This window comes from Solanum pennellii, chromosome 2 (genome assembly GCF_001406875.1).
Source record: "Solanum pennellii chromosome 2, SPENNV200".
NCBI classification, from domain to species: Eukaryota; Viridiplantae; Streptophyta; class Magnoliopsida; order Solanales; family Solanaceae; genus Solanum; species Solanum pennellii.
The window spans coordinates 58,873,014-58,885,232 of NC_028638.1; the positions used below are offsets into that span (position 1 = coordinate 58,873,014).

General features: G+C 35.0%; 4 protein-coding genes across 4 annotated transcripts; 2 read left to right on the plus strand and 2 right to left on the minus strand.

The window, feature by feature from the left end:
- The first annotated feature begins 60 nt into the window (after positions 1-60).
- LOC107010970 (uncharacterized membrane protein At3g27390) lies at positions 61-4,398 on the plus strand. The gene is made up of 10 exons (XM_015210253.2): positions 61-472; positions 739-847; positions 930-1,122; positions 1,218-1,354; positions 2,500-2,788; positions 2,897-3,003; positions 3,112-3,247; positions 3,342-3,540; positions 3,627-3,870; positions 3,952-4,398. Exons 1-10 carry the CDS (start codon positions 379-381, stop codon positions 4,205-4,207), a joined length of 1,764 nt encoding a protein of 587 aa, XP_015065739.1. The 5' UTR covers positions 61-378; the 3' UTR covers positions 4,208-4,398.
- Positions 4,399-4,588: 190 nt separating this feature from the next.
- On the minus strand, positions 4,589-7,177 carry LOC107010971 (very-long-chain 3-oxoacyl-CoA reductase 1). Its single transcript, XM_015210254.1, has 3 exons — positions 6,368-7,177; positions 5,744-5,813; positions 4,589-5,125 (listed from the first exon to the last, which is right to left on the minus strand). Exons 1-3 carry the CDS (start codon positions 7,003-7,005, stop codon positions 4,871-4,873), a joined length of 963 nt encoding a protein of 320 aa, XP_015065740.1. The 5' UTR covers positions 7,006-7,177; the 3' UTR covers positions 4,589-4,870.
- Positions 7,178-8,432: 1,255 nt separating this feature from the next.
- LOC107010720 (mavicyanin-like) lies at positions 8,433-9,077 on the plus strand. Its single transcript, XM_015210007.2, has 2 exons — positions 8,433-8,686; positions 8,766-9,077. Exons 1-2 carry the CDS (start codon positions 8,488-8,490, stop codon positions 9,062-9,064), a joined length of 498 nt encoding a protein of 165 aa, XP_015065493.1. The 5' UTR covers positions 8,433-8,487; the 3' UTR covers positions 9,065-9,077.
- A 7-nt stretch (positions 9,078-9,084) lies between these two features.
- Positions 9,085-11,193, minus strand: LOC107010664. Its single transcript, XM_015209955.2, has 2 exons — positions 10,847-11,193; positions 9,085-10,582 (listed from the first exon to the last, which is right to left on the minus strand). Exons 1-2 carry the CDS (start codon positions 11,008-11,010, stop codon positions 9,589-9,591), a joined length of 1,158 nt encoding a protein of 385 aa, XP_015065441.1. The 5' UTR covers positions 11,011-11,193; the 3' UTR covers positions 9,085-9,588.
- Positions 11,194-12,219: the final 1,026 nt, after the last annotated feature.

Sequence of the window (12,219 nt, forward strand, 5' to 3'; positions counted from 1 at the left end):
AAAGAAAAAAAAAAGATAATAAAGGAATATAATAGAATGGTGTCCCATTTCTAAACATTATTATCAACTTTTTTTTTTTTTTTTAAAAATAATTTCCTTTTTCTTTTCTGCAAACTCAAAACGCATTGGCAACTGTTTTTTTTTTCCCAATAATTTGACAGTTAGCCAACTTTTGTTCAAATATCCTCAAAACCCACATCCACATCTTCATCTTTGTTTCCATTTTACGTACTGACTACGGAAAGACTCAATTTTTTTCAGCAAAATCCCGAGATTTTTGGTTGCATTTTCCAAGATTAATTGATTTGTGAAAAGGGGTTGTACCTTGTTAGTGATTGTGTAAAGATCGAGTGGTTCTTGATTTAGCGAAGCATAAGAATGGAACCTCCAAGGGGGGTTTTTGATTCGGTGTGGAACTTCATTCGTTTCTTACCTTACTTCATTAGCCTGCTTATTTTGGGTGTCTTGAAAGGTTCTTTTCTTCTTCTTCAATTACACTGATGTCACTGTTGTCTCTTCTTTCCTTTTTCCAATTAGCATACTTTTTTCATTTTTCTTGTTTTTCATCTCTGTTGCTTTAAAATGATTTTACTTGAGCTGAGAAACAACCTCTCTATCTCCCAAGGTAGGGGTAAGGTCTATACTCCCCAGATCCCACTCACCAGGTAAGTTGTTGTTGTTTTACTGTTCCAAAGCTAGTCATAGAAATGACTGGTTTATGCTACTTACTCTTTGCAGGTGTCATTGTGTTCCCTATCGTCCTTATTATACTCACTGTCGGAAACTGTTCCCTTATTTTGGGTCTTTGGCCAGTGCACCTGTTCTATACATTTTACTGTATATGGAGGTGCATTCTTAAGCTCTCATGGTTAACCTTATGTGTCTAAAGATGCTCTTTAATGACTTCCACCTTGTTTGATGAATTGCAGCACAAAGCAACTAGGTCCAGCTTTAAAATTTTTAGTAGGCATATGTGCCCTTGTTATTTTATATTTATGGCCGTTCATTGGAATTGCAACTAGCATTATTGGCGGGGCTGCTTATGGCTTCCTTTCACCAGTGTTTGCCACTTTCCAAGCAGTGGATGGAAGGACGACTAATGCCTTCTATCACAGTATATATGTATGTATTAATGATTCCTGTTTCCTACACTGTTGATATCTCATTCTCATTTTCCTTTGACTTTGAGTTTGTGAATTGGTTCACTCTGATGGTAGGATGGGACCTGGGACACAGTGAAAGGAAGCTTGACCATTGTTAGGGATTTGAAGGATGTCTTATACCATTCCTATTTCTCAATCATGGATGATTTCCGACTTCAAGAACCTCCTGATGGAAAATGCTACGAGATCAGGTTTTGTTGAATCGTCTATCTCAAAGTTCTTTTTCCCGTCTTTGTCCAATTTGAAATTTGATAGTTTTCTCTATAGTTCCATACCTTATATCTTTCATTATCAGAGAGTCTCAGATAACTAGTTAGTATGTCAATTCAGTTAATGAATTGTATCTTGTATTGGAAATATACAACAAAGCAGCTTGCCGTTGTTTGCTAATTACATGCTCTACTTTTACATGTCTGTCAGTTGAAACCTACACCTCAAAGTTTTCTTGACAACTCCTACCATATGTGATGACAGGGTAGAGATGGTGGTGTAATTTTAGCTACAGAAGCTTGCACGACAGATGAGAGAATATCTCGTATGGTGGTTAGCCTAAAAGAAAAACATGAATGGAGAATCTGAATGTCCCCTATTTTCCTAGAACATTTCACCTATTTTAACTTCCGTTTCAGAAGAATTTTCAAAACTCCAGCTTTCCCTGTAGGTTTGATCTATTTTTGTATTAGTTCATTCCAAAAATATATCCCTGTGACTAAATGGCAAACTATACAAAAAGAAATATAAGAAGTATATACTTACTGTTCATAGCATCTTTACATCTTCCACATATATTTTGCTTATAACACTTTACACTGTCAACGATTTTTCTGAATATCAGTGAAGCGTCAAGTTAGTTCATGCAAAATCTTAAAACACTTATTTAGTTTCTCTTAATTCTGACAAAAATAAAACCATCAACCCCTGGGATTTCTAGCTATCTTAGGACAACCAGGATGAGGTGAAGATGTTATTCTACTTGTTAACCAGTCAAATGTCCTTATTCTTATGACAACCGAAACATTGGTATACTATATGTTACTCTACTTGTCAGCAAGTTTTAGTCTCCTTCTTGTGACAAACAGAAACACAGATGCATTTTGTTTTTGGAAATGTTCAGTACTTTGCTACAATTCTTTTAGTCTGAAGTTGCATGTTGTAGGTCTTTGCACTTACGACATTTTAAAAAGTCTGCTATGTTCCTTGACAAAAATGTTCTTCGATTCTCATGGATTCAACTTATGCTGTTTATCTGCAAGCATATGTTGGGGGTTTGGCTGGGTATAAATTCTTTATGAGATATTTTCTTTTTTCTCAGAAGCTACAATGCAATCTATTGCAGGGTGCTTTATATTCCTTTGGCGCTATTAGCTGTGGAACTAGGACTCGTGGTTGATATGCCAATGATCATGCTAATTGCTGCTTGCAAATTCCCTTACATGCTTGTCAAGGGGTGGCGTCGTTTATTTCAAGATTGTATAGGCCGAGAAGGGCCTTTTCTAGAGACAATCTGTGTACCATTTGCTGGCCTTGCTATCTTACTCTGGCCATTGGCTGTTATTGCTGCATTCTTTGGATCAATATTAGCAAGTGTCCCTCTAGGCGCTTATGCAGGAGTAGTTGTATATCAGGTTTTGTTCCTTTTCTTCCAACTCCTTACTTCAATGATCTCAAAATTGCCTCTTGTGTTTTATACATTTCTGGAACTGCTAAAGTTTTACCAATGCCTTCTACTTCAGGAGTGTTCTCTTTGGGCAGGGCTTTGCTATATCGTTGCTTCCTTGTCCATATATGATGAATATAGCAATGATGTGCTAGACATGCCAGAAGGGTCCTGCTTTCCTAGGTTCTAATAACTATAACCTTTAGACCTCCAGAACTGTGATAATTGACAAAACTATATTTAATTTCAAATAATTTTGATAGCTTCCATGTATCTGTGGTATTCATGCAGGCCTCAGTACAGAAAGAAGACTGCATCAAATACCAACTCTCGTGCAGATTCTTTATCAAGGCCTGATTCTTTCAGAAATCCACCATCTAGTACAAACGCCATCAATGTCCCCATACTCGAGTTGAAGCCCCTCGAGGTATTCTTCAAGTTATTTGCTTTTTTGATGCTTCACCATTACCTGGCTGTGAATTTTGGTGCTAATTTGCGCTCAACATATATTACTACTGTAGCTTCTTGATGGCTTATTCAAGGGCTGTCAACGTCATGGCGAAATCATGGTATCTCAAGGAGTAATTACACAAAAAGACATTGAAGATGCCAAATCTAGTAAAGACAGTGGTCAAGTCATTAGCATTGGTTTGCCTGCCTATTGCATCCTTCAGACCCTTATACATTCTGCTAAAGCCAACAGTGCTGGTATTTTGTTAAGTAAGTCAAATACGCAACTTTGACCATTTAGTTAAAAATTGGGATTATAGAAAGAGACTGATCATGTAAACCTTCATTAATTGCAGATGATGACAGCACTGAAATAACTAGCACAAACAGGCCTAGAGATACCTTCGCGGAGTGGTTTTTCAATCCACTCTTGATCATCAAAGACCAGATCAAAGCCGGAAATCTTTCTGACAGCGATGAGGAGTACCTTGGCAAATTGGTTTTGTTGAGTGGTGATCCTGAGAGGTTGAGGGACCTAAATATTGGATCACCACCTGAATCTGAACTGAGGCGAGCTGAGTTTGAGGCGTTAGCTCGAAGGTGATAAACCTTGTTTTCCCATGTTTTTACCACTCATGGCATTCTGATTTTTGTATTAACTCCTCCTGAATTTTCATTAAGGCTACGAGGCATCACCAAATCTATATCAAGATTTCCAACATTCAAGCGCCGCTTTGAGAGTAGCATCAAGATTATCTTAGAAGAACTGGCCAAGAAGAATGGTGATAGTAGAAAATCAGAAGATGCTGGAAGAACTCCCAGGTCAAAAAGCATGTTTGTTCGTATGTTTAGCGAGAAATCTTTCAAGAATAGAAATGGCAAGAGTGATCAAGAGGCTCAACTGGTAGATACTGATAGAGATGTTGAAATTCAATGATAAGATCTGCATGAATTCTATCCACTAGCATGCTTTGCTTAATCTGTCTGTGCACTTTCAGTCAACAGGTTTAGATTGAAGACTATTTTGAAAGCATTAATTAGTTCTTCCTGCTAGTAATGAATTTTATATTTCTTGGACAAAGTTTATGAATATGTGCATCAGTTCATTAAATATTTCCTCTGAACTTAGATAAAACTCTCTTTTCCCCTTCTGTTTATATGGTAAACAAGGCTGAGAATGTACAATTGTAACAATTTAGCCAATGTTTTCAAAACAGTACTCATAGAAAACCTCACCCAATATTCAAATTATCTGATAAATCACAGGAATAATATTTTGATCTAGTTATGGTAAAATTAAAATAAGCAAAAAGGACACTGAAATAAACACCATACTGAAAATTCATTCTGCAACATCAAACTCAAAGAATAAATACAAACAGTATCTTAAGAGTTGGAATTTCTTTTAGACCGCTCTTGATTCAATCAGCCTACAACTAAAATTGCAAAAATAACACTAGGCCTTGTTTAATGAGTAAGAACAGAATCAAGCTTCTTGTTGCATTACAGTAACTAGCATTACCCAATTGGAAATAGAGACGGAAAGTAATTGTCTACTAATCAAACTTTAAGATATGGAATGAGGTAAAGGAGATGCTTTCTATTCTTTCTTCCTGGAATCCTTCAGCTGCCCTCTCCTTCGAATTCCAATGCAGAAGTTCAGACGCCAAGCATCAACCATCGACTCTGGCAATGAACATAGAACACCCCACAGAAGAGAATGGGGCCAGTAAGGTGTGCACCTTGGCTCATGACCAATCCATCGCAGGGCAGCCCGAGCATAACCATCAGTCGAGGGAACAAAAAATGAAGATCTTTTGATTGATGCCATTTTTGTTGCCACATATAACGGCACCTATAATTTGGAAAACCACGAATCATGTCGCATCAGTGGAAAGTTAAAAAAAAAAGTAACGGAGGATGTCAGGATGTCCTCCTACTTTATCAAGATCTTATTCAATTCATGAAGTTGAACTAGATGATGCCAACAGACAAATTCATTCACTACAAAAATCACACTCCAAATGTTTAATAATAAAGGGGAAAGTTGAAAAAGTAAAATTTTAATTTATACATATCAACATAACAACTATTCAGAAATTCAACCCCTAAAACACTTCTATATTAGTTAGCCTCACATGTTTGACCATAACAAACAACTAGCCATAGTGAATTACTGAACTCTACCAACAAACATCCAATAGATACCAGACTATTTGTATGCTCCTAAAATGTGTTCCGTCTTGTAGAATAAATATACAAACAAGCAAAAGACAGAAGAATCCAGGGCAATAGGGCATACGACCAGTAGGGAATATCAGATGGGACTTTTACGCCAGCATAAAAAGAATATGATTACAACTTTCAAAATTGACAAGAAAAATGGGATCAAAAACCCAGTATCTAAATGATCATCACATGAGGCATTTAGAGAACTTATTAATAACCAGTAAAGCCAAGGGTTAACATATACCTGGCATTGCACATCAATCCCACTCTTCTTGTACTCTACATAGAGGCATCTGGAGAACTGGTCAATGTATCTGAAATATAGATCCAAAAAGTTCAATGCATACTAAAGAATATAAGGGAATAGCTACTATTTCATGCTTAAAATACAAATCGTCCTAGAAGTCTAAAACATTGTCATTATTCAAAACACAGAACCAATGGTAATGTAAAACTATCACCAATTCCTCAAATTAGCTTAAAGGCATTTCACCTGATGATATACTTATGAATCTTCACCCAGGAACAGGTTGATCTCTCTTTTTTAAATAGAGGACATCAAGATTCTCATGTCATCCAATCTCTGAGATGAGGACGTTTCGATTAGCAATCAGATCTCCACTCAAATTCGGTGTTTGGAAATCCATCCGTTTGCACAAAAATGTTAAGTTTACATGTGTACTTTAGGAATATCAGCATATAGTTTACATGTAAGATTTTCTAGTAGGCTTCAATGTCTTATCAACTTATGAATTATCTATTAAGTTGGTGCAATCATTTGCTATCAGCCAATCCAGAAAGAAACAACAAACCAAATTCTTATAAATTATAGAAAGAAAATGCAGATAGTAGAGAGTGTTCAGCTTACGCTTTAGTTGCGGCATAAACAGCATACAGAGGATCAGAGGGGATAACAATAGCCGCACCAGAACCAATATTAACAATTGCTCCTCTTTTCCTCTGAATCATACCAGGCAAAACAGCTTGAGTAACCTTTGTAGTCCCTTCCACATTAACTTTAACCAAATCTGCCAACAGCTTATCATCCACTTCATGGAAAAATCTAGCATAAGGATACGAAACCCCAACATTATTAATCAAAACCCCAATATCCAATCCTTCAATTGTCTCCTTAATCTTCTTAACCCCTTCATCCAAATCACCAGAGAAATCAACGCCGACTGTTTTGATCTGAGTCTGTCCATATTTAGCTTTAATCGATTCAGAAACATCCTTAAGTTTATCAGGGTTACGACCCACAAGAACTAAACTAAGCCCTTTTCGAGCTAATTCAAAAGCAAAGCCCTTCCCAATACCATCTGTAGGTCCAGTAACAAGTGCCCATGACCCATATTTCTTAAGATTCTTAGCAGGTCTGAGGAAATTGACATAGACCCATTTGAGAAAGATGACAGAAAAGCACAAGACTTTCAAGAAACCTAAAGAAAGAAGCAAAAGAAGCCATACAGGCTGGGATTTGAGCTGATGGTAGATGCAAGACTCCATGTTTGAGTGGCAGAAACAGTGGTTTGGCAAGAAAAGACGATAATTATATATATAAATAAAGAAGCGTATAGATCTAAAGATTGAATCTTGGAGTGTTACACGCGATGGGTTTGGAGCAGTCTATTAATTCACCTGTATGGGCACAGCTGGGAGAATGGACTATTATTGGTTAGACAGCTGCTGTTGGGTATTTAATAGGGTGCCTAAATAGCAATATTAATTTTTCAAATTAATGCTGAGATTTACATTTGTCAGTTGAAGTTAGTTGAACAAAATTTAGTGTGCTATCGACTTAGGTGATCCATCGTGGAAAACCACATATAACCTCCAAAATTTATTAGGTTCATGCATAATTTCTTTTTCTTTTTTAGAAGAACTAGTTTGAATTGTCGTGTAAACAATCATTGTTGGACATATAATGTATGTGCATAATCAGTTACTTCTTTTTATAATGTTTTAAATTGTTAAGTATTAAAATTTATAATGTTTTTATGTTAAGAGTTCATCAAATTTTGATACACCGTAAATAATTTAAGGACTGCTTAGACAGACACGGGAGGGTTGAGGTTGTTATAATTAGTTTATAACTTCTGGAACTTACAACTAGACCTCAATAGTTTTTAATAACAAGTTTGGTTATCTACATATCCACACCAAATCTAATTTCTTTTTTTTTTTCAGTCCATTCTTCTCTTTGGAGTTATCAATGAAAATGTTTCTTAGTTCTGAATTCTTTATAATGAATTCAATTAACTAAATATACTTTATTTTTTTAACTCCATAATAACCCGCAGCTGTTACAGTTTTTGACCTTTGGGTGAACACTCTCTGGTGAGCGCTTTGTGTGCAGAGTAAACTCCTCAATGTGTAATAGCCTGCAAATCACTGTGCTAATTTTTTTATTGCACCTTTTGTTCAATTTTCATGCTCCATTATTTACCTTTACACTTATTCTATTCTTTTTATTGTATTACTAATTATTTTTACAATATAGAAATAGTGTACAATTTTCATCTTAGCTCTTAGGTTACATGAATGAAATTTATTACGGACCATATGCAAATTATAATTATAATATACAAATATGATTTTTATATTTACTATACGTGAAAGTTACTCATAGATTTTTATTGGAAAGTTGAAAATATAGGTAGCAAATGGCTAAATTAGGTTAAATTAATAAGTACCTTTAAAAAACGGAATTGAGATTATAATGGATAAAGTACTACTTATTTGAAAGAGATAATTTGAGATGGTCCCTCTATTTAATTGATTTTTCAGTATTTTAAAAACGATATAATTGTAAAAAGCAAGGCAACCACGTTCTCCATTTTCCCTCCCACACGGCCCACGTTAATTGTTATGTGCACGTATTCTTCTATTAATAACTGTTCCCCTATACGTAAAATTAAAATGAAACTGTTACTTGTAGATTTCTGCTTCTCATTATCTTCCCAAACTTTACTTTAATTAATCTATATCATGGCTTTGACCTGTTTTGGTAACGTGTTGTTCATCTCAATTTTAGTTATTATTACGTCTTCTCTTGAATTAGTGAATGCCTCATCCATGGAATTCCAAGTTGGTGATACTACTGGTTGGACAGTTCCTCCCCAAAATGACACAATTTTTTACAACAACTGGGCTTCCGCTATGAGGTTCAAAATTGGCGACACTATCCGTAAGCATATATATATATATATGTGTATTACTCGCTAGTTTTTGTTAGGAAGTCATGTTTAATTTGGTGATGGATTTAGGTTTCAAGTACAAGAAGGATTCAGTGATGGAGGTGACCGATAAAGATTACAAGAAATGCAACTCAACACAGCCTCATTTCTTTTCCAACAGTGGGAACACCATGTTCACGTTGGAGCATTCTGGCTATTATTATTTCATAAGTGGAGCAGCAGGACACTGTGAGCGAGGACAACGAATGATACTAAGGGTTATGGTCCAGGATCTCATACCTACTGCTTCTCATGCCTCATTCTCATTCCCAATCTTTCAACAACTTCAACTTCTCTTCTTTCTTTTCCTTTCACTTGTTTTATCTTAACTTCTTACTACGACGTTGTTTTTCTTCTGCATTGACATACTTTGTTTATTTTTAATCTTCTATGTGTTTCAATTTATTTATCACATTTTTTCCCTTTTAGCACGTTTCTGTGACAGGTTCTTACTTGGCTTAGTTTAAGACTACACATTCTAAGAGTATGTATAATATTTTAATTATTCGTACTGGATGTGTGCAAAAGGTCTTCCCTTTAAAATAAAATTGCCTTCAATCAAACACCATTGAGAGTTGTTGTTTTAACCATAATTGCATCACCTCAGAAAGATAAAATTGCTATGTTATCACTGTTGTTGAATGTGGCAAATAACTTCTACTTATACACAATGCACTATTGTTGAATGTAACAAATATCTTCAACTTATAAACACGTAGAACTATAAGTAACCAGGAACTCAACATCAATAAATCAATAATGAAATGGAGTACAAGACAGGGGAATGGACAATTGATGGGGTCTCATGAGGTTAAAGGTGGGTACATTTTTCGCCTATAACTGAAATTCTAAACTATGGAGTGCAGTATTGGAGCCAGGACGAATCACCTTCATATTCTGATGACTCACTTATTATTTTGGTGACACGAACTACATCTTTAACGGAATTAGCAGGTGCTGCTGATCTGTTCTGTTCTTTAGTGCCTCCTCGTCTTCGTCTCTGGTAAGTAATTTCATAGTGACACGAAAACTGTGCAGTATTCAGCTGATCATGATCATTGCCAACCTGCACGGTTACCTTGTCAAGAAAAATTGTATCAGAAATTAATAAGCCATGTTTTGCAGCATACACTTCCCATCCCCCTCCAAGATGGTATTGATCACCCATCTCAGTATGCAATAATTTCATCTCTACCAAATTGTTCCCCACAGGATCAAATAAAGGCAGGGCAATATCTCCGCCTGCTGCAGGAAGAGGAAGATCGCGACCCAAATTCTCTTCTACGTCTTTCTTTGGTAGCTCTATGAACATTACACCATTAGTACGGCCACCATATCTGTACACAATTTGCGAACATAATTTCATCTCAACAACTGGTTCTATCTCTATTAATCCTGTAGCACCACGACTAAACGAATATCGTTCACTCAACTTTTTTATATATAGGGCTTTTACATCAGCTCTAGACAAACGTCTGAGCAGTACAGGGTTATTCATGTCAATAGCTTTTTGGTCACAAGTGTGTCCTATTCGAAGGCCCAATTGCTGAGAAATCTCAAGAAGTACCAAATCCTTATGAGCTTTCAATTGATTTTCCATTACGAAATCCTTCCATTGTCCAGTGAAGTAATAACATTCATTTTCTCCTACCAAATTGACTTTCCGTGTTTTTTCTCCAGCATTAACACGGCGTTTTAATTTCAAGCTCTGTATATAATGCGCCAATCTCCTGGGTATCTCTAAGTGATCGCCAGTAATGTCATCTTCGCTTAATTGCTTTTCAAAGAACTGTTTTCCGTTTTCATCTCTGTAAACCCATGCGGTTCCCGTGTCAACAGGGCTACCTCTGTCATTAATATAAGATGCAGAAATATTATCAGTCAGAACTCTACCTACAAAACAGTACATTTGAACTACTCATACATATAATAAAATTGGTCTATTAGAGCACTTGAAAAACCTGATCAACACTTTATCATGTGTTCACGTGATCAATTGGAATATTTTATAGTAGTGTCTAAATGAAATTTACTGACAAGTTTAAGATATAGTCGATTGACGTTTCAATTAATTCTAGTTTAAAGATTGGGGAATTATGATATAGACATACGTGGAGTGTTTGGTTTGCAGAGAATCGTTCTCTGAATTGTCCAGGTTATCAGAAATGTCATTGTTTTGTTCTTCCACCTTCATTGAATCGCTATGTTGATCAACATGATAGTAACTATCTGATATTTCATTCTTCTCCAGTAGTTGATCACGGAGCCCTGACATTATCACCTTCGTGATTTTTTAGTATGTGATCTTTCTCAAGGAAAAATAATTAACGTAGAAGAAAACAGAGTAGCTAATAATGGGAGTATGGTGCTATAGTTTCACCATTATTTATAGAGGTAGCAATGGAGTGTTCGTGCACCCACGCTTATTCAAAAAACATTATCTTATAGTATTTCCCGATTTGCTTTCTGCCTTGTATTTGACCAGTACGTGACAATAACCCTTGTGAAAGATATATAGATAGTAGCTCCCCTTTATTAGTTTTTTCCAAGTCAATTAACTATATAAACTAAGTATTTTGGAGTTCGATTAATCTGAATTCGTACATTGCAGATCCATTTCTAATTACTACAGTTTAAACTAATCAGAGAGCTAGAACTTCAAAATTTTTCAATAAAGATAGAGAAATTCCAACTATTCTATCGGAGTCAAAATCACATCTTTCTGAGTTATATTACCAAAATATTGGTTGACCAAAGGATTTTAGCTTTTTTTTTTAAAGATTGGCTAAGGAAAGTGTCTTTTTTCAAAAAAGGAAAAAAATTGAAGGAACATTCACACAAGATTTGAAAAAGAAAAAGCACAACAAAAATATTTAAATAATTAAGTTTTTCGTTTGCGGAACATTTCTTGAGACCACTTGATCATAAAATAAAATTCTCCAGATGCCGTCGCATTCATAAGAAAGTGAATTATTAATGATTAATGAATGGTCGACGTTGGATATGTCAAACTCAATAAATAAGTTTGATCGTAAACCGTCCTATATTTATTTGGATAAAGATAAACATATCGATAAATCTAAATAATGAATTATAATCAATTATTTTTACCTACACAAATTTACTTTTATATTTTTTTTTTGCTTTTATAATTTCTTCTAATCACCAAATCAAATTAATAAAAGCTTTAACCGCTTTTAAATCTGCTTATTTTGACAAAGGAATTTTTTATTAAATTGTTTTTTTTAAAAAAAAAATGAATTATCGGAGAGCAACAAAATATATTTGGCTAATAATTCTGAAAAATACTTTTGACATTATTCGACCCTAACTACTATTCAAAAACACTTCATTTTTTCTTTTAAAGTTTGATCAAACACCTTAATTCTCTAAAATACACTTTTTGCTTCCCATAAACTTGACCAACCAAACTATAACTAAAATAATTAACTACAATATATATATATATATATATATATATATA

Bases quoted from the DNA above. Each gene is read 5' to 3' on its own strand.
- LOC107010720 (XM_015210007.2), top strand. From the start codon at position 8,488: ATGGCTTTGACCTGTTTTGGTAACGTGTTGTTCATCTCAATTTTAGTT. The intron at 8,687-8,765 runs GTAAGCATATAT...TGATGGATTTAG, and splicing joins CAAAATTGGCGACACTATCC to GTTTCAAGTACAAGAAGGAT.
- LOC107010971 (XM_015210254.1), bottom strand. From the start codon at position 7,005: ATGGAGTCTTGCATCTACCATCAGCTCAAATCCCAGCCTGTATGGCTT. The intron at 5,814-6,367 runs GTAAGCTGAACA...TCTATATTTCAG, and splicing joins GTTTATGCCGCAACTAAAGC to ATACATTGACCAGTTCTCCA. The intron at 5,126-5,743 runs GTATATGTTAAC...TCCAAATTATAG, and splicing joins GGATTGATGTGCAATGCCAG to GTGCCGTTATATGTGGCAAC.
- LOC107010664 (XM_015209955.2), bottom strand. From the start codon at position 11,010: ATGTCAGGGCTCCGTGATCAACTACTGGAGAAGAATGAAATATCAGAT. The intron at 10,583-10,846 runs GTATGTCTATAT...TATTAATGACAG, and splicing joins CTGCAAACCAAACACTCCAC to AGGTAGCCCTGTTGACACGG.
- LOC107010970 (XM_015210253.2), top strand. From the start codon at position 379: ATGGAACCTCCAAGGGGGGTTTTTGATTCGGTGTGGAACTTCATTCGT. The intron at 1,355-2,499 runs GTTTTGTTGAAT...AATCTATTGCAG, and splicing joins GGAAAATGCTACGAGATCAG to GGTGCTTTATATTCCTTTGG. The intron at 3,871-3,951 runs GTGATAAACCTT...ATTTTCATTAAG, and splicing joins TTTGAGGCGTTAGCTCGAAG to GCTACGAGGCATCACCAAAT.